General features: G+C 40.6%; 1 protein-coding gene across 1 annotated transcript in view; it reads right to left on the bottom strand.

Annotated features, from left to right (window-relative positions):
* Window positions 1-1,476: 1,476 nt before the first annotated feature.
* The window catches only part of PDE11A (phosphodiesterase 11A), a 336,929-nt gene continuing 316,035 nt past the window's right edge, over window positions 1,477-22,370 (bottom strand). Inside the window, exon 20 of the mRNA XM_075284005.1 lies at window positions 1,477-2,799. Within this exon, the coding sequence (XP_075140106.1) occupies window positions 2,614-2,799 (186 nt within the window). The 3' untranslated portion in view covers window positions 1,477-2,613. The remainder of the gene's footprint in view (window positions 2,800-22,370) is intronic.

The following is a 22,370-nucleotide window of genomic DNA, read 5'->3' as shown; positions in this document are numbered from 1 at the left end:
GATAGGTCATAAATATTTGATCGGTAGGGCGCTGGAAGCAATATGGGGCCGATAGCAGAAAGCCCCATCTGCTGCAGTATAGCAGTATAATAGCTGGGTGCCCTCACTGCAGCTCAGCTCCCATTGACAGTGACAGCACTGAGCTGGAGAACAACTCCCACCCCATTTGTGAGACCATGATAGCACTGGGGCAGCACTGTCGGTGACTGAAGTGTGACAAGGAGCGTTATCGAGGATCCTTCCTCCCAACCGCGGTCAGGCTGTATAATCAATATCAGGCTAAGCGGAGATCACTCCGCACAAAGAACTAAATGATCCTGAGTCTTTCTTTTCTTTTTAGTTGCTATGACTCCTAGTATGTTTTTATATCTGCTATTCTGAGCTTGTGCATGTTCTTTCTTGTAATATATTACTGTATTATCCATACATACTGAATTTCCCCATGGTGGGGCTAATAAATTATCTTATTATAGCATTATATTATATAGCAGACAGAGGTCATATACGGCTCCATATACATGATCGGTCAAGGGGCCGGTGTCACCCCCTACTAATAATATATTAATTCATTTACTTATTTTTTAAAAAGCCCGGATTACCACTTTAATATCAATAAAGTCAGATTCACCTGGAGAGAGGAAAGCCTTAAATGGTTGTTGATTCCTAGTGCCATAGATGGGCACAATGCTGCGCATTATATAGAAGACCCTTAGTATCCATTGAGTTAGTTTCTGAGTAAGGGGAGTATGCCTTCAGCAGTGGGCAAGTATATGACTCTTATGTAACAAAAATAGTCTTTTATTTTCCATTAGTCATGTCCATCCCTACAGTGGTTTCAATATATAATATTACTAATAGGTTGTTTTATGACCAACACATGCTGTATCTACTGGATAAAGAATGTGTCTGATTGCTGAGTGTCCTAATAATGGCACCCCCGCCACCCACGAGAACAGGGTCCACAAGTACCCTGGGTGAATGAGGAGGTAGTGCGCATTGACCTCACTACGCATGGGATGTCAGCCATTGACATCCCATTGGATAAGCCATTGGAGAAGTGGTCAGGTATGGACACTGCACTACATTCACAAACACAACTCTAGGACCAACATTCTTTTATTGGAGTTTCCCAATGGCGGACAGTCAATGATCAGACGCTTATCTTATATCCTGTCTATAGAAACAAATGTTGTTTGTGTGAAAACCCCTTAAATTACAAGGGTTATCTGACACTAGAAAATAGGGTCTGTTTTTTTTCCTAGAAAAACTCTTTTGCTCATGGATTGTGTCTCACATTCCATCTCAGTGCTATACAAACCGGATCTTCAAAAAGTGATAAGACTATTTGCAATTTTGCTAATAGTTTCCTTACATATAAAGGTTCGATTTATCCCTAATATATATCTAAAATAGTTGGCTATAAATATAATGAACTTTACTCCGATAAAATATATGACTACAAAGTCTTCTTTGGTGATTCACTTTCTTCGAGGGTTATTTGAACCTATGGCTACAAGCGAATTCTATATTTTATGATAAATTGTAAGGTCAATATTTATGTGAAGATGTATCTGTGCTTTACCATTGAAAGGAAGGATTCATTGGTAATGAAGGATGACTGTGGTTACCTACTGCAGACCTTAATGTGTTTGACCACTATGACCCACCAAATGTGAGGTTCACCGATCTACGGTCACGCATCGGTCTTGGTGCTTGACCTACTATTGACAGGACAACATGGATCTTAAGCAAAGACAGCAATGAAAAGGAGGTAGACAAAGTTTAGTGTGAAGCTACTCTGACCCATTATCATTTCTATAGCTGACAAGTAACAGTCGCATCTCAATGTAGTCTGACGGATTAGAAGTCTCGAGATACATGACATGTAGATCATATTGTACATGGGTTGCAATTGCGATATAATCCTACTGTATAGCTAAACATTAGGTAAGCATATATATAACCTAAAACATAAAAGAGAACAAGAAAATAGCTAAATTGGTTTGAAATCATAGAATTTATCTGCATAGTTTGTTTCGTCTTTGGGCAATGTGAAAATAAGCTGCCATTGGAGTTTCCCATTCATTTTTCAGGTGGAACCAAAAAAGAAAAAAGAAGCATGGTTCTGAAATAATGCAAGTGCAAAGTAAAACATAAAACACACCAGGCAGGCACGACTTTCTTCTGTGTACTTACATTGGAGATGCATACACTAAATAAAAAAAAGTATGTGTTATTCATTGTCTGCTTTAGCTTAGTGGTGCGTGATTATATTGTGCATTGGAGTCACTGCGCTGCATGGATTAAGTTTAGGTTGAAGTCTACCGTTGTCCCATCCACGTTACAGCAGCAGCAGCTAACATTTTGCAAAGCGTGAATGAGTGCCGTTCATGGTCTCAGACAGCAAGATATCCAAGAGGCTCCTCAGTATATCGCTTCACTGTTACCACAGTTCCTTCCGTCTTCAATCCACTGAGCTCCCAGGCAAAAGCCAAGCCATGACCATTCGCTCTCCATCTATAAAAGCATGGCTGCGGTAACTCAATTATACAGCTAAGCTTATGGCAGCCTTTTAATGTGACTCTCACGTGTAGCAGCAGCTTTCTAGCGGGTTTAAGTCTTCAGGAGACACTCTATAGGTGGCTGAGGCGAGGAAGCAGGCGTGGGGAAGGAGGTGGTGGCGGGCGAAGGACTTCCCTGGGACACCAGTCTGTTTTTGTGCAGTTCTTCCCACTTGGAACGATTTTGGATCACTGAATCCAGCATAGGCTTTAGTTTTCCATTCATTTTCACAAGTGACTGTAAAGTATAGGGAAAAAAAAAACAAGACAAAGACAAGATATGATAAGTAATAATAAGGAGTAATAAGTAACTTTGCAAAGATGTAACAGAACTATGTCAGTGGACTAAGTTAAAGGGGTTGTCCAGGATTGTTTTATTTATGGCTTATACTTATACTTCCAAAAGGGGATCTGTCATCAGAGCCTAGTATATCAACCCAATCCCTCAGGTAGATAGGTTAAGTGACTGGAATCAAGCAGTGTGAATTGGTGCCTCCTTTACCGAGATATCACTGTTTTTGTAAATATCTATTTTGGGGCATTTACCTCTTTGGAACAATTATTATTATTATTATTATTTTATTATTATTATTATTATTTATTTATATAGCACCATTAATTCCATGGTGCTTTACATTTGAGGAACAACAAGAATGTCCTCATTGCTCTAAAGAGCTCATCTGGGTGACCCTACCCTATCTATCTGAAGTCTAGGTTCAGGGGCATACATTGAGGGGTTGCAGAGGGTGCGGTTGCACCAGGGCCCATAAGCACTGGAATCAGTATTAAGATTGCAGCTTCCATCTGGCCCATAAACCAAGGAGTCCCACAGATTACCCTAAACACATTAAAGTTGATTAAACTTCTTACCACCCGTACCAATCATTATCAAGAATTTGCCGTAGGGATGAGGTAGAGAAACATGGACAAAAGGGTGCAACAGGTCCCGCAAGACGTGGAAGGCAAACAATTCCAATCTTTAGATGAGTTCCTTGACAAAAAGCGGATCAAAGTTTCCCTCTTCACTGGGATCACCAGCAATAAACTAATATTTGGGAAATCATGGTAGGGCGGTTTCACGAAATAATTTTTTTTAAGGTTTTGCAGTTTTAATGCACTAACCTGTGGCAGATGTTGCAGGCTAGTTAATGGTAAACATATTACTAAAAAGGATATAATATACAAAAAACGTATTGCAGAAAAAGGCCACACTTACCCAATGCCAGATGAGACATGTCTTAAGGCGCATGTTTGGAACAGGAGAGGGCCTTGTGGCACCTCAACATCATCAAAAAGCTGGAATGATGAATTTGCCCCAATGTTACTGAACAGGGGACCCCACTCTATTAACTAAAAATTACGGTATTAGGGTACTGTATGTGAAAATTGGCATCCTAAACTGGATAACCCCTTTTAAAATATAGGTTTTTTACCATCAGGCTAAGTTCATATCTGCATTGGAGACTCCACTGTAGTAACCACTAGAAACTGGAGAGAAAAGTCCTGCACGGAGGACTCTTCTCTCCACCGCTTTCAGTAGAAAAATGGTGGACACCCGGCGCGACCCATTATAGTACAAAGGGTCTGCCAATGTCCATGGGTAACTGTTGTTTTAGACAGTTCTCTCTCGCTCGGGTCCCCCACATGATTGACCTGATTGTCCATTCAGATGGAGGAGCAGGACCCTTGATCACATATGGATAACAGTGAGCTGAAATAACTAAAATACTCCTCTAAGTGCCTTCAAGACCAGGAATAATATTTTATCAAGCAAAGACTGTTCTACAAATGACATTATATTTCAGCATAATGGTCCTTTAAATATCCTTTTAAAAATTTCCCTGAAATCCTAAACATCGAAAATAATTTCTTTTATTGTAAAATTGCATACAGGTTTCTGATGTAAGCGCTTAGATCTTCACCATGCTCTGAAAAGTACCCATTCATCTTACCAGATGGAATTTTTATTGTTCATTCAATAACATATTACTGCCTAATTAATGGTGGAGTAATGACTTGATAAATTGTCATTAAACACCAGCACAGCGGAAAACTGATGCCAGCCAAAATCACTAAAAACCTTAAAATGTAGAAATGCCACAAGTGCCACCAGAGTGCTTCCAGGGTACACTGATAGCAATAGCAAGCAGGATGACAAGGCATCACTCATAGTCTCCAAGGCTCACCATCAATCATCCATCAGACTGAGATACAGAGAAATACTGTAATGCAGCTTGCTATATGCAGCCATTGGGCCAACTGAACCACTGTCCAGATCACAGGGCTGGGTCTAGGCGATGGCGAGCTATACATAAACCATTACTGTATTGTATATGATGGTATTATTTGGGAATTGTATTAAGCAATTTCTATATTTCTGTATAATCTGGACACTTTAAGTTTACATTGATACTTAATGAAGTAAATAAACAGTTGCAAACGTTAAGGCTCCGTTCTCACGGAGTAACGCGCCGCTGATTTAGACACACAAACACGTGTCAGAGTGAGGCGCTGCCGGCTTACGTGCGCTACACATTGAAATCAATGGGTTACAAAGCCTCCCATTCATTTCAATGTGTAAGCCGGGACCCATCGAAGTCAATGGGATCTGTTTTGAAGCGTCTTACTCTGATACCTGTTTACGTGTCTAAATGAGTGGTGCGTTACTCCGTGAGAACAGAGCCTTAGGCCTGGTTCACATCTACTCTTGGTATTCCATTCAGGGAGTCCATTAGGGGACTTCCCGAATGGAATATCAAACACATTGACAAGTGGTGAGAAATGAAAGCACAAGGACCCCATAGACTATAATGTGGTCTGTGTTTTCCGCGTGGTGTCCGCATGAGTCACGTGGAGTGGAAAGTAGTTTGTGAAGTACTTTTCTCGCCGCATGTTCCGTGCAGACACCACGCAGAAAACACACGGACCCCATTATAGTCTATGGGGTCCGTGTGCTTTCATTGCTCACCACTTTTCAATACGTTCGGTATTCCATTTGGGAGATCCCCAAGCGGACTCCCCGAACAGAATATCGAACACAGATGTGAACCGCTGCTTTTTCTCTGCTTATAAGTCCAGAAGTGAACCATAAAAAATAACTGTTGACTTCTCATATGTCATTCATTTTGATAGATGGTGTCCTGGTGCTAAGACTCTCGCCAACTGCTAAAATAAAGAATAAGGAACACATGGTGGCTGCCATTGATGTGGTATTGTGTCGTTGGGTGGGGTGGCCCAGAGTCCGGTAGCAGAAGTTTTGTTGGACTGTTGGGTTGCTCCTTTTTGGATGCTGTATTGAATTGCAGGGGTCCGTTATACAGAGGTCACCTGCGAAGTGGCTAATGGGCTTATATACCTTGATAAAAATCTTTCCATCCCGGAATCAGGTGGAAATTCTTTGGGCAGAAACCTGGCGGACTTCATTATAGCCTGCAGATTAGGTCTCCATTTGTGTTGAGTCCAAAACAGATACCAGAATGCAGGTGTGAATCTAGCGTAAGACCCTCTTTTTTGTACATATTGCTGAGAAGCATAGATTAACATTGGGAAGTACAGTCCACGTCTCTTTTTCTAAAATGTGGATAACCTTCTCATTACGGTATTTCAAATTTTTGTGCAAGTGCAGTTCTGGAAAGTCTTACAAGTACAACTTCATAAGAAAGCTCAGGTTAAAATCATTGTACTGCTTGCCTAAATATACATATATCGTAAAACCAACTACACGCTTCCATGAACAGCAAGACCACAATCAAAAACTACAACCCTATAAATCCTACTCTCCACCTGCCGAAGGTCAAAGCTTTTCATTTAGATGATAATCTTCATCCAACCCTGCCCGTTCTAATTGAACAATCCAATTGAAACCCCTTGAAGAGGAACGTATAACCAGATAAGTGTGTTTTTTACACCAAGTACACAAATTAGAATGACCCCTTTTTTGTACCTGAAATCTAATTAAAAACTCATTTGATTACTACATCTCTAACTCTGCCGTACTTATTAAATTTCTGTAATCAATTTTCTTTTATGAAGCTTCTGGGAAATTATCTGAAAAGCAACACATTTTTCTCTTCCTTGGCATGTTCTTGATCATTTACTGAATTATGTTTCTAGCACCTGCCTGGGATCTCAATTAATCCTAGAGTTTACTTCTAAAGCCATTTAAGTTTATTTGAGTTGGGTCCAATCGCCTTCCTCCGACACCTCGTTCTATGCCTACGGTTTTACGTTCCATTTTGCTATTTGTTGAGTGGCACGCATATTGATGTCTCATTCGTCTTTTTAACGGCGTGCCTTATGTATTGTCACCCTATTGAGAGATTTTTTACAGTACAATTCGTCATATGATCCATTAGTAAAATCACAACTTTATACCTTTACATTACATGACTTCACAACCTTGCTGCTTTGCTATTAAGTGGATTTAGGCGGATGAGTTGTGAGACATTCCATAGAAAAGTAATAGAACAAAAAGGCTGCTGAGCGAATGACACGTTTGGGGAAGTGTCCTTATTACTAATGTGCTGACTTTAATACCATTGCATTCTGCGTCTCATTTATGCCCTTTTTGCCAGTTACCCTTGGCATGCTTTAGTAAGGAACTGACCACCCCGTAGTATTTGGCAGACGGACACGTTGAACGCTTTCTCTAATAATGGCCATGCCTTGCTAACGTAGAACTGTTGGATGTGGGTAATAAAATGTCCTTTAGCCTGGGGTAAATTAAATGACCCATTAAAATGTAGACAGATAGGGCAGGCTGCTGACAACGTGAAATCTAATGAACGTTTCACAGTAAACCAAACTATTAAGCAGAATATGACCCCCTTGATGTCTTCATATGCTTCAATTAACTCATTATGTTAGGAAAATTTATAGGGATGTTAAGTTATTGTTACACCCTAATAATCCCCCCATAGACTTTAGATCTCATGAGTCCAAGTGGGCACCTCAGCAGATATAAAAAGTTACACATGGGCGAATTTTCGTGTTAATTTTTACTTTTCTACTGAAATAAGGCAACATAGTACCCCTTCTTAAACCTATTACTTCTCACCCAGCCAAAGCAGTACCCTGCTTCGCATTGATAAGGGGCAATAACAGCTGTCGGAGGGATGAAGGAGATGTTTTGGGTTGTCTATAATCCCAATTAATCACTAGGTTTCTAAAAACAGGCATTGATCTATAGGGGACTGTCTTGTAAAAGGTTGCACTACAGCAAGTTTTTCTTTTTACATCAAGGAGGACGTATTTACATACTGATACTGTATAAGCAATGTTTGAGGTATCCGGCAGTTGTATAGAGGGGTTTTCCCATCAGATCCCTCACCATTGGTTGCTGGCTGCGCAGGGCAGCCTGTAATAGAAGTGTAGTAATCTCACAATACATTGCAATGTATTAGTATTGCAGTGTATTTAATTACTGATGTCTAGTGGGTCTAAAAATAAAAATTAAACAAAATAAAAAAGTAAAAAAATATTTAAAAATATTAAAAGATCAACTCACTCCCCTTTCCCTAGATCAGATATAAGATTAAATAAACAATATAAAAGACATAGACATTAGTATCCCTGTGTCCAAAAATGCCTGATTTACAAACTTGTAGATAGACTAAAAACAAAAATGCCTGATCCTTCTGGATTTGGTTGGTCCATTCTGGTTTCCTGTTTCGACGTTTTAGCGACGGATCTCCAGCTGTTGCCCTGCCGGAAGGACTGATTTATTTTCTACTTGCTATTAGGTTGTTGTGACCTCCTAACCTAAGGAGGTGAGCAGGCATTTCTGAGTGTGATGCTGTCACGTACCGAAATGGTATAACACGAGGACTGGCTCGGTGATATTTCTTTTGTGCTTTCCAATGTAAAACGAAGTCACACAAATGAAGTTTTTCTCTAATTCCACCGTTTGAATTTTTTCCCACTTCACATGGAATATTATATGGTACCATTATTAGTACAATTTGCCCTGCAAAAATTCATCCCTCATATGGCTCTATTAATGGAAAAAAAAATAAGGCTTGAGGAAGAAGGGGAATAAAAGTTCGATGCAGAACCAGCGTTGATTGGCCGAATGCTATATAGTCAGCCAATCAACGCTGGTTCTTCTCCTACCTTTAGAAGTCTTCTCCGTGCAGCTTCCCCACGGCGTCTTCCAGCTCTTCATTCACTCTGCCAGGCATCGGGCCTGGGCAGAGCTGACTGCGCATGTCTGCTTGTAGTGTGGGCATGCGCAGTCGGCTCTGCCCAGGCCCAATGCCTGGCAGAGTGAATTCAGAGCCGGAAGACGCCGCGGGGATGCTGAACGGAGAAGACTTCTCGGAGGATCCAGCCCGACCCTCACTCGTGGACTTGGTATGTATAATTTGATCGAACGCTGCCTACCCCTGAAACGAGCATTTTCCCCCCATAGACTATAATAGGGTTCGATATACGATTCGTGTAGTCGAATATTGAGGGGCTACTCGAAACGAATATGGAATCTCGAACATTTTACTGTTCGCTCATCTCTAGTCACATGTATATAATGTAATGTACATACAACAAGTGATCATTGGTTATTTGAGGCTTGTAAGATTTAGAGCATGGCCCGCATTTTGTCTATTTTTGTCTCAGTTTTAATCTTATTTTTTAATTTTAAAACAGTTAGCCGTAAACTACTTGGTAGATTCCAAATCTATAACAAACCTGCCCTGGAACTCCAAGTCATAAGAAATTTTTTGGAATAAAAGTCTACACCAAACTGGAGAATCTATTTTCCAGATTAGACAACCCCGGGGAACCAGGCTGAACAATAAAGATACTACCAGTCAGATTTTGTTCGAGTGTCTGACATTATATATACAGCTCAGTGATGTGTACCATAAATGCAGTTTAGTTGTCTATAATCCCAATTAATCACTAGGTTTCTAAAAACAGGCATTGATCTATAGGGGACTGTCTTGTAAAAGGTTGCACTACAGCAAGTTTTTCTTTTTACATCAAGGAGGATGTATTTACATACTGATACTGTATAAGCAATGTTTGAGGTATCCGGCAGTTGTATAGAGGGGTTTTCCCATCAGATCCCTCACCATTGGTTGCTGGCTGCGCAGGGCAGCCTGTAATAGAAGTGTAGTAATCTCACAATACATTGCAATGTATTAGTATTGCAGTGTATTTAATTACTGATGTCTAGTGGGTCTAAAAATAAAAATTAAACAAAATAAAAAAGTAAAAAAATATTTAAAAATATTAAAAGATCAACTCACTCCCCTTTCCCTAGATCAGATATAAGATTAAATAAACAATATAAAAGACATAGACATTAGTATCCCTGTGTCCAAAAATGCCTGATTTACAAACTTGTAGATAGACTAAAAACAAAAATGCCTGATCCTTCTGGATTTGGTTGGTCCATTCTGGTTTCCTGTTTCGACGTTTTAGCGACGGATCTCCAGCTGTTGCCCTGCCGGAAGGACTGATTTATTTTCTACTTGCTATTAGGTTGTTGTGACCTCCTAACCTAAGGAGGTGAGCAGGCATTTCTGAGTGTGATGCTGTCACGTACCGAAATGGTATAACACGAGGACTGGCTCGGTGATATTTCTTTTGTGCTTTCCAATGTAAAACGAAGTCACACAAATGAAGTTTTTCTCTAATTCCACCGTTTGAATTTTTTCCCACTTCACATGGAATATTATATGGTACCATTATTAGTACAATTTGCCCTGCAAAAATTCATCCCTCATATGGCTCTATTAATGGAAAAAAAAATAAGGCTTGAGGAAGAAGGGGAATAAAAAACAAAAGATTAAAATTGTAAACTGGCTGCGATGGGAAGGAATTAATGCCAAATAGACATTTCCTGTCAAAATTCTCCTAAGAAATTCCTACTTGTGGTAGAATATCAGAAGACAGAGACAGGTAAGTCACTGCGCCATATACTGGCATCACTGTTGCTGACTAGAATCAAGACAACAGATGTCACCACTAAGATGATTAGAGAAAAACTTTGCAAAATTATTATTTATATTTGCAAAAATGTTATCTTTTAATTTTCTACAAAATTTAGATCTGGTGATGTTCATTGGAAAAACCACTTACATAAAGACACAGAACCATCGGGTTTAACATATCCTACAGTGTTGATCAGGAGGAAGGTAAAGATTGCTTCATGTTGGAGATAACAAAGTCATCTCCAGGAACCCAAAACTGGAACATGGTATTGGTCATATGTAGAGATGAGCGAGTAGTATTCGATCGAGTAGGTATTCGATCGAATACTACGGTATTCGAAATACTCGTACTCGATCGAGTACCACTCGCTATTCGAATGGAAAAGTTCGATGCAGAACCAGCGTTGATTGGCCGAATGCTATATAGTCAGCCAATCAACGCTGGTTCTTCTCCTACCTTTAGAAGTCTTCTCCGTGCAGCTTCCCCACGGCGTCTTCCAGCTCTTCATTCACTCTGCCAGGCATCGGGCCTGGGCAGAGCTGACTGCGCATGTCTGCTTGTAGTGCGGACATGCGCAGTCGGCTCTGCCCAGGCCCAATGCCTGGCAGAGTGAATTCAGAGCCGGAAGACGCCGCGGGGATGCTGAACGGAGAAGACTTCTCGGAGGATCCAGCCCGACCCTCACTCGTGGACTTGGTATGTATAATTTGATCGAACGCTGCCTACCCCTGAAACGAGCATTTTCCCCCCATAGACTATAATAGGGTTCGATATACGATTCGTGTAGTCGAATATTGAGGGGCTACTCGAAACGAATATGGAATCTCGAACATTTTACTGTTCGCTCATCTCTAGTCACATGTATATAATGTAATGTACATACAACAAGTGATCATTGGTTATTTGAGGCTTGTAAGATTTAGAGCATGGCCCGCATTTTGTCTATTTTTGTCTCAGTTTTAATCTTATTTTTTAATTTTAAAACAGTTAGCCGTAAACTACTTGGTAGATTCCAAATCTATAACAAACCTGCCCTGGAACTCCAAGTCATAAGAAATTTTTTGGAATAAAAGTCTACACCAAACTGGAGAATCTATTTTCCAGATTAGACAACCCCGGGGAACCAGGCTGAACAATAAAGATACTACCAGTCAGATTTTGTTCGAGTGTCTGACATTATATATACAGCTCAGTGATGTGTACCATAAATGCAGTTTAGTCAAGACGTCTTTAGCATATATGGTTCCTTTTATTGGGTTGAGTGGTCCCATCCATATAATTTTACAGTCTTTGTGCCCTCTACTTGGATGGAGCTTTAGTATTAATTAAAGTATTATAGAACTCCTTATGAGCTCTCATATATATCCTTACTACGTGACAAGTCTAAAAATGTCTTTCACACCGCCAACAGGTCATATAATATGAGATGACTTACAGTAGTATTTGACTTATACAGGAATATAATTGTGTATTTCATTGTTCTTTGCTGGTACTCAATAGATCAATGATGCTATGACGGTTGCTTTAATAGGTTTACCTCTGATACTGATATAGAAGAAAATTAAAGATTATGGTGCTGATATCTCATGGCTTGTGTGTCAGTAAATTGAAGTACCACCCATCAAAAACTCCAAGATGACGCTGTGGTTTTTCCCGCCGAACTTTTACACTGTGACCTGTTACAGGGGTCTTGGGCAAAAGGAGCAGTCAGATTTATCACCATTTATGCCAGTGTTCTGGGTTAGCAGATTCCTGAAATTCTACACCAGCATGGAGTCAGCATGGATTTCTGATTGGGTGCACAGACACTATGGCAAGGTGTGCACCAGTTTATAAATTAGGTGCAAACTCCAGAGGGGCAAAGATTGTTGGAAAGTATCGGTCTTAATAAATCGGCTCCAATTTTCTATGCTAGATATATATTCGTTTGTAGTGGTTGCAGTGGCATAACTAAAGCCTTGTGGGCCCTAGTGCAATTTTTGTCCGGGGCCCCCTACCTCATCCCTGCAGCGAGGTTTTGATAGTGATGGTTATGGGTGCTAAGGAATTTAATCATCCTTAGTGTGGTTAGGGGTAATCTGTGGATCTCCTTGTTTTATGGGCCAGATGGAAGCTGCAATCTCAATACTGATGCCAGTGCTTATGGGCCATCTAAGGCTCCTGGGTCCCAGTGCGACTGCACCCTCTGCACCCCCTCAAGTTATGCCCGAGTGATTGCATTATTAATAGGATTCTTTCTGTATTCATTCTACTGGCCACAACTGGTCACCTTGGTCACATTGCAAAAAACCTAGATATTGGAGAGGCAGCGACTCTTGAAGAATAGTGTCAGGGACCAGAGCAGCAGTTCAATAAGGTAGGCATGTCACAAAATACTTATTCTCAGAAACCCCTTTTACTATAGATCTTGACATCTCAAAAATGACTGCTATAATAATTACTACATTGGAAACATCGCTAATTAAGCCGAGGGACAAACATCTCAAGAATACCAAAGGGATTTATATATTCTTTGCTGCTTTAAGTTTACCCAGTCCACATGTTCCCAATATTAACCTGTTCTACAGAAGTGTTATGTGGAAAGAACGCATGAATTTCATACGGTTTCCAAATGTTTCAGAAATGTTCCTTGACTTTTCAGATTTTTTTTTTCTGAAATATGGAAACAATTTTCTTGAACTTTCTAAAAAGAACAAAATCATCATAAAGTATGAGACCGGGTGAAGAGCCGCGGTAATGATGATTACGTCTGGAATAAGCTCTGACAAGCTCTCCGAGCTTATGAGGAAGAAATCTTGATGGAACGCCTTCTTGGTATTTTCAGTGTCTGCTTTTATATCAACTTTTTGTTTCAACTTACACAATACATTTATTTGTCTAGTCTTCGGGGTTGACAAAGCCAACCAAAGCGCGTCAGGGCAATATAAAATGGCAGGTCCATGAAGAATGGAGAGTAACTTTTACGTGTAAGTAGAGAGGAGCTGTCCGCTCTCTTGACATGTCGGTTTTAGTAAATTATTGTACTCCATGCGAGATGACGTCTTTTCTAAGAATTTAATTTCTATTCTGAGTGTCTAAATTTTACTGTTATTCTCTCTAATAATTTGTGACTATAAGTTGAGGATGTGTTCCTTCCCAGGCTTCTACTCTATAATCAGTGTTGATAGTGAGGTAGGGACACACCCCATTGACAACAAAAATAGTAACACCCAATTGTCAATTTATTTATGCATTTCTAAAATGAATAACAGAAGAATGCCACCAGACTTCCAATGGTGAATCCTCAAGTGAGTCTCTGAGACATGGTAGACCTCCAGTCCATGTTTAAGTAGTACACAGAACAATACACTCATTATATTACATACAGACAAGACTGGGTTCACATCTGCGGTCGATGAGCGCTCAGGGATTCTGTCCCCCATTCCGCTTGGAAATTTTTTTTTGGGTCCATCGGGTGGAAATGCGATACACCCCTTTAGTATCTGTAGGGTCCACAGGTAATCGCTTTTTGAGACCGTGACAGGACAGGACAGTACTGTCAGTGACTGACTGCTTCACCCCAAGTGTGAGAAGTAGCGCTATCAGAGGTCCTTCCTCCCAACCGTGGTCAGGCTGTATAATCAACACCGGGCTAAGCGGAGATCACTCCGCACAGAGAACTAAATGATCCTGAGTCTTTCTTTTCCCTTTAGTTGCTCTGACTCATAGTATCTTTTCTATCTGCTATGAGCTTGTATGTGTTATTTTTCTTGTAATATATTACTGTATTATCCATGCTGCTGTAACACACTGAATTTCCCCATGGTGGGGCTATTTAACAATTATCTTATCTTATATTTTTAAGTGGATTGGGTTTTTATTTTTTCAGGTCCCCAAGCATGACCCGAAGAATGGAAACCCAAGCAGAGACGTGAACCTAGAATAAGCTGTGCACAGGCTCTTCACTAGACCTGAGTAGATAGTTTAACTAATTACCTACTTTATTGTCATTGATTGGAAGAGAGATGTCATCTAGACAAACAGGTAGAATAACCAGATTTTTTCCCCTACTTGGTCCCCACCTTCTTGACATTGCTGTAGATGCCTCGAAACACCCATTATCTTGTAGTGTCTTGCTGCCACTGGATTCCCATGGCTGTGTAAGCATGTATCCTCAGATAACACCAATAGGAGGACCTATTCAAGACCAGAACTAGTCAGCACGTTACCGACAAGGCCCCAAGACCAATAACTATCAAAGGGAAGGACTAGGCAGCAAGCCCCTATTGAAGAAAAAAGTATGTCGGCAGAATTTTAGGAATTTGCAAACAGATGTCAGGTAATGTTTATCTGTAGCTGTACAATCTATCTCCGATTGAATTTTACTGGTGAGCTGTCGGCACCCCATTCTAATATCAAACATAACAACACACATAACAAATGCATGTGGCTAATAAAATGTTTAATCAGGATAAATAGTTGTACTATAAAAAAATAATATCCTATAGATAAAAGGTTAAAATTTAGAACTAGAGGTTCTCAGGATAACAAAAATTCTGAAATTGATAAAAAAGACTAAAAAAGTTGTAGATACATGACGCATTTTAGATATTTAGTCTAAATTTTCTTTTGGATGCAATGCAGTCTGTGTGGACCTGTGCAGAAGACTCACAATGATTAAGGAGGAACAGGGCAGGGCCCAAATGGTGAGAAGTTTCAGTAAGCTGGAGGGTTATCCGCTTGACCCCCTCCCAGAAGGACGAAAGGGCAGGACAGGACCAAAAAATGTGTAGCAACGTGCCCTCCTCGTCGCCACAGCGCCAACATAATGGGGAGACCTGAGGAAACATAGCATGGAGTCTCGTAGGAACCCTATACCATCGGGACAAGATTTTGTAGCTGGCCTCCTGGTGGCGAGAGCTGATGGAAGGAGTATGAGAAAGGCGAAAAATGCGCCTACGCTGCTCCTGAGAGAGGGAAAGGGACAAATCAGATTCCCATTTCAGCAAGAACGGCGGAACAAAATCCTCCGGAGGTTCAACCAGGATCCGGTACGTGAGCGAGAGGGAGTGGCGGAGGGGGCCAGCACCAACACAAATCTTCTCCAAGGGGGTAGGTTCGACGCGGAACTCTGCAGGAGCAGGGAGAGAATGTAAAAAGTGACGAAGTTGCATCCCCTGCCAAGCATCCAAAGGGGGCAGCTCAGGAGGGGCCTGGGAATTCAGAAGTGTAGTCCATCCCCCTGCGTCCTGGAAGTGACAGGCACGGAAAATCCCATGACGGCGCCAATTACGAAACCTCGGTCAAACATTCCAGGTGGAAAGGCAGGATTGCCCAGCACTGGAAAAAGGGCGGAATCCTTAGGGAGGAGAGCGGAGCGAACAAGGCCTCTGGAACAAATCCGAAGCGTGGGACCAAGGGTAGGGTGAGAAAAGATTGTTTAAAACTTTTTGACTATGATGATGTCATACTATTTAGCCTGGTGCTCCTAAAACTAGGAGCGCACCCCATGTTTTAACTAGCAGAAGGTCAGAGAGGACAGAACATGACATAGGGATTCAAAGAGCATCAGAGGAGAAACCTTGTGTTTTGGACCAAAGACTCAGGAAGTCTGTCCAAGACATGAAATCATCTTTGGTATCACTGAGGATTAGGATGATAATCAATTTTGGCCATTAAAGCTCAATATGTATAAGAACATTGAAAACAGATTTGTATTGTAAATGGATGATGGATATTAGGTATAAATAATGTGAAGAAAATTTATAGCAAGACCATGACAATAGATAGTGAACACCTAATATGTTTATATATTTTGGGTTCTGGGGATAATGTCACTCCCTAAGGAGAGACCACCTCCTCAGGCGTATGGAGACTTACAAAAAGCCATTTTAGCTCCACTGGGGGGGATTATATATATTTTGGGTGAAATCCTGCAAAATTTTATATATATATATATATATATATATATATATATATACACACACATATATTAAATAATATATATATCTTCTTATCCAGTAGAAAATCTATATTGAGGATTGAGCGTTGCCTCAATATCTGCAAAACGGGCTGTTTCTCATCTGAAGAATTAGTCTATATGGCACTCTAGGGTCTGACGGACTCTGTCCATATATCAGGAAAAGATTAAACTTCCACAGTGCGTGTCCCGGGCAGGAATCTGCAGTGTTTTAATTCACAGTCCTGCTGTTTTAACAAGTCGTGCCCAGAAATGTATTGGCCTCCTCCTGAACTTTATTCCACAATAAAAGTAGTTTGATTTAGGCAGCCAGCCCATGCACTATGCATACAGAATGAGAGGTGCTATAACTTCTGCAATGAAACGCGAAGCGCTGAAGGAAATGTAGTAAACCTCTAATTAATTATTGAATGGACCTTCCTGGTGTTGAATTGAATAAAACGTTACAATGGAGATTGCAGGAATCAGGCCCGACATGCATCAATATGTTGTAAATGCACATACAGAAGTTTTACGGATGTAGCAACAAAAGGAACCGAACCCCCATGAAAGATACAATGGGGATCATTAATCAGCTGCGTAATTTTTTGGGCAGGACTTTTTCATATCTCATCATTCTACACATCCAATTTACTTATAAGTCCTACTGCCAACCTTCCTGATAAAGTCTCAATCTCATATATATAGTAACCTTGTTACTGCTTTGGGATTTTTCTTAAAGGAACATATATCATATAGATGTGTCCTCCTTTACCTTTTCATGTCCAGATATGGACGTCACAACCTGAATTTGTGATATCTTACATGTACCTCTGTGGAGTTGTGCTGTGAGTTGCAATCGGTCAAGAGTTTCACTAGCATGTTGCAATATTGTACTGAATTGAATTTATGAGATTTCGGAGTCTTTCATCGAATTTGAGCAGAGGTAATGGAGGACACTTTCATGCACTGCCCCTTAAAACCCAGCAGCACTAAGCATAACTTAAAGGGGTTGTTCGGGGAGTGATAAAAGTTTCACAGTGAATTCCCTGCACTGCTTAACCCCTTCCCACCATGGGCATTTTTCAATTTCCGGTTTTCATTTTTGACTCCACCCCTTCCAAACTCCATGACTTTTTTTTTTAATTTTTGCACTCTCAGAGCCAAATTAAGTCTTAATGTTTGCGGGACAAATTTTTCTTCATGATGCTACCATTAATTATTCTGTACAATGTACTGGGAAGCTGGAAAAAAATTCAGAATGGGGGGGGATTTAAAGAAAAAGTGCATTTGTGCAATCTACTTATGGCTTCGTTTTTACGGTGTTCACCTTGCAGACATAATGACATGTCATCTATATTGTATATTTCGGTACGATTCCAAGGATACCAAATTCATATGGTTTTATTTACATTTTAACCCCTTAACAAAAATCCAAAACTGTGCCAAAATTATTTTTTTTCTAAAATTTGCCATATTTTGATATCGGTAACTTTTTTTTTAATACTTCCCTGAATGGGGATGTATAGGTCTCTGTTTGTGCGGGGCTGGGTGTACTTTTTAGTTATACAATTTTGGGGAATTGCTATTGCTTTGATCACTTTTTATTCAAATTTTTATCAGAGGCAAAACAGTAAAAAAAAATGGCGGTTTGGCACGTCTGACTTTTGTTCCGGCTACAGCATTTACCGTACGGGAAAAATATTTTTGTAGATTTGTAGAGCGGGCGTTTTTGGACACAGGGATAAATAATGCATGTGTTTCACAGTATTTAAGTGCTTTTATATGTGCTTTAGGGAAAGGGGGGTGATTTGAATTTTTACAACTTTTTAATTTTTTTTATACTTTTTTGCACTTTTTTATGTTTTTGCATTGCATTGCAAAAAACCCAGCAGTTCTATTGCAACCTACATAGAGTAGCCTGCAATAGAAAGTATTGAATTACATGCCTGGGAGCCTTCTCAAGACTCTCGTCTGCTATAGAAATGGAATGAGATCGCTTTGACCGTGTCATCAGAGGAGTTAATGCCCGCGATTGGAACGAGCACCAATCGTGGGCATTAGCGCTGTGTATCTGCTGTATAAAACAACAAACATCCAGCAGCTATGGCGGCCACCCGGCTGCCATGTTTATACACCGCCATCCGCTGTACTAGTAAGGATGTCGGGAAGGGGTTAAGCTTTATTACTAATATACACTACAACCCTCCCTGGAGCTGAATTTAAAGGGGCACCCCATTCCATGCAAAATTAACGAAATAAAAGGGCTACCTGGGGAGTAATAAGGCTTGCCAGTATATCATCTTTACTGGTTAAGCTTTATTACTAATATTCATTATTGAAGACTGAAGTTACCAGTGTAGAGGGCAGCTGGGGAAACCGGAACTCCTGTTCCTCTGCCTCCCCTGGTGATGCTCTGACTCTCAGTCATATGACTGATTCCGCTCTACTCTATGTGCCTGTAGCCCATACAGCAGGAAGTCAGTGATGTCACTGAATGTTGGAACAGATGCAAGGGAGGCAGGATAGAGTTTTGGCCTCCCCAGCTGCCCTCCACACTGGTAACCTCAGTGCTCCAAAGGGACCAGGGTATATGTTAGTAATAAAACTTAAAGGGATCCTATCATTGGATAACATTTTTTTCTGACTAACACGTAATTAAGAAAGGCTATTCTTCTTCTACCTTTTTAGATGTCTTCTCTGCGCCGCCGTTTGGTAGAAATCCGATTTTTTTTTCGGTATGTAAATGAGTCCTCTCGCAGCCCTGGGGGTGGGCCCCAGCACTCAAACAGCACTGGGGCGTCCCAGTGAAATCTCCAGTGAAGTCTCTATCTTCTTCTGGAACACCCTCTCCCTGTATCTTCTTCCGTCCTGGGCTTCAATCTTCTAGGACTTGGGCAGAGCCGACTGCGCATGCCCGGGCCACAAGAAAATAGCCGCTTACACCAGCTTACTGTGTAAGCGGCCATTTTCTTGTGGCTCGGGCATGCACATTTGGCTCTTCCCGAGGCCTAGAAGATTGAAACCCAGGATGGAAGAAGACACAGGGAGAGGGCGTTCCAGAAGAAGTACATAGATTGTACTGGTAAGCTTTATTCCTCCCCAGGCAACCCCTTTACTCATCAATTTTGACCGGCGTGGAGCGCTACTTTAATGTCAAATCATTACATCCTAAAAAAAACCCTTTTATTTCCATTTTGCATTTTTGCAAATTTTGCTCCAGTTTAATGTGATCAGAGTCAATGGCCAAATAATGTGACAAGGAATACATTTACATTTCAGGAGCGATCTTATATTTTTAAGGATGATGTCTTGAAATCCAAGCTGCCAGAACCTATTGCAGCTTGCATTTATACTGAGCAGCAATCAATGTCTTGCTCCTCCGTTAGTAAAAGCTCTTAAGGAATCTTTTCCAGAGGTATTAATCTCATATCCAGAGCTCCTCTTCCCGCCGTTACCTGGCCATATCCAGGATTGCCACAGGATTCTAATATGTTTAAGTCTCCTTTGAAGCTGAAGTGCTTCATCCATCATAGTTTTTACTTCCTTTCTGATGCAGTATATTTTGCTATTTATCTTTCCTGAAAATAGAAAGGCAATATAGTCGTCCATTCATCATCTTTTCAATGTGTCTTCCAGTCTGTTTTCTTTGCTATCTTTTCCATCTTAACTTGTCTGAATTGTTATTCATTTTATCTCTTGTGTGTGCATCTCAGGTTGTGTCATTTTCATTGCAGAAATCATATCCACCTTTTCCTGTCACACTTTGGACTATATTCATGGGAAAGGCGCGTTATTCGAGAGCGCAGTAAATAACGGGCGCCCAACTAATATATCTCCTCTTGTTTCAAATGGTTGATGTCATCGGAGAGTCCATCATTTTTCAATGTGGTTTCGACTGTACATCTATTTTTATGCTATACATTGGAGAAACACTGTCATATGTATGAGTTTATAAGGTAGGGGAGTCAACAAGAAGTTCTGGGACTCTATATATGTAGATGACCACGAGGAGTATGTGTGCCATACTCGTAAGAATATTTCGTATTTACAAGTATAGCATTGTTTGCATTATAATAAATACATGTCCACCTATAGTGAGATATCTATTGGCATGGGGCTATAAGGTAACATGGTCCAGAGGGGTAGACTGAACAGACCGGACACTAATACAAAATTTGTAACAAAGTGTCACCTGCCATATCTAGAAGAAGAAGTGTGTATACTAGACCAACACTCTATTCATCGGGGGCAAGGGACCTCATTCTCATGACCGGTGGAGGTCCCAGTAGTTGGATAGACAATTCATTTCAATCTTGGAACGACTCTTAACTTATAATAAATTCTCTCAGAAATAATGAAATAACACACCGTATTTAGAGAAGGGTCAACTTCTCAAGATTCGTTTTCTTTCCGATTCGTGTCTCAGATTTGTTTCAAGCCCGAGTTCAGATAGATCTGCAAATTAAATGAATATAGTACGGAGTCTTTTCAGAGCCCAGATTATAAATGGTGGTGGCCAAGGGGGGATGTAATTTAAAAAAAAATATTTATACCGTCCTCCCCTCACCACTTTTGGGCTTCCTCTCAGAATCCAGTGCTCTCTTTGCCTCAGTGATGCCATGTGGTTGGGGTCAAAGGCAGATTACAGCAGTCACATTAGCACGCCAAGCACCATGACATCATGACCGTTGTGGCTCAATCACAGGCTTCAGCTTTACTTCCATGTGAATCATGTCACCCGAAGAGAATCAGGGGTTCAAGGAGGCCCAAAAGAGGTGAGAGAAGGGGAGTTTTTGAATTTTTTGTCGCCTCCACCTCTAAAGAGAACCAAGTTTATAATAACTATTGTCCATCCGAGACAAACCTGTTTGTTCAGCTTCACTAAAAACCAAACAATCTGGAATATTGGGGTTGGACATGGCTCAGAACAAAGTAGTTTGCCCATCTCTAATCTTATTGCATCTCTCTTATTGCTTCTGGATTTATTTCTGCTAATTTTCAGGAAAGTTTACATAAAAACATGTATCTGTCTTAGAATGAGTCTATAGGGGGAGTTTCAGTGAGGGATCAGAACAATCACTTTCCATGTTGGTCAGAATTGCATGTGAGGTCATATCATGGCTGCCAACAATAAGAGGGGGCTATTTAGTAGTCTAATAAGACTGGACAGAGAAGATTTAGGAGTAGCTAATATAATCCTCACAATGTGAAGAATGTACAGAATTAACTCACATTATTATGACCACCAGCTAATATCCAGAGTAACTTCCATGTACAGCACAGAAAGCAGCAAGACGGACTGGGACTGAGTCAATAAGTTGCTGGTGTGACGGTTATAATCATGTAATGTATGAAAAACATTGTTATCCTTAAAAGCTGAATGCTAGATATAGTTACTTATGCTTGAAACTGGTATAATGTTCTATGATAAGATGGCGCCTGTATCCAAGATGGGTGCAAGAAAAACAAATGCTTGGCTTGCTGCCAGTAGACATCTCCCCAAGGATACCACACAGGAGCGGGAGCAGCTGGCTATATATAGAACTGCTTAAACTTTTTCTGTCTGATTGAGATGTACCATACCAATAAGGAATGAATATGAGAACTTGCATTGTTGTTATATCACTTCCTTTCTCTGCTACTATTTTTTTTACTATGTTTTTAATAAAAAGTGCGTCAGCACACATTCCTCTGCTAAGAGAGGAGTTAATACCAACCTTTGCATCTATTAGCAATACCTCGTTGCTAGCTCTTAGCTCATATCAATTAGGACAATGACAGTTACTCGGGATTATTGGTCAACTAGTCATAAACAGGGCTTTGACCTTATCACTGGTAGATTGCTTCAGATATCATGAGCCTTGCTGCCTATAGGATGGCACCATGTGCTGGAGGGTGCATTGGGGAAGCTCCCTACAAAGAACACGATGATC

The sequence above is a fragment of the Leptodactylus fuscus genome, chromosome 8 (assembly GCF_031893055.1).
Source record: "Leptodactylus fuscus isolate aLepFus1 chromosome 8, aLepFus1.hap2, whole genome shotgun sequence".
Lineage (NCBI taxonomy): Eukaryota > Metazoa > Chordata > Amphibia > Anura > Leptodactylidae > Leptodactylus > Leptodactylus fuscus.
This window is presented reverse-complemented; position numbering and strand designations above follow the sequence as displayed.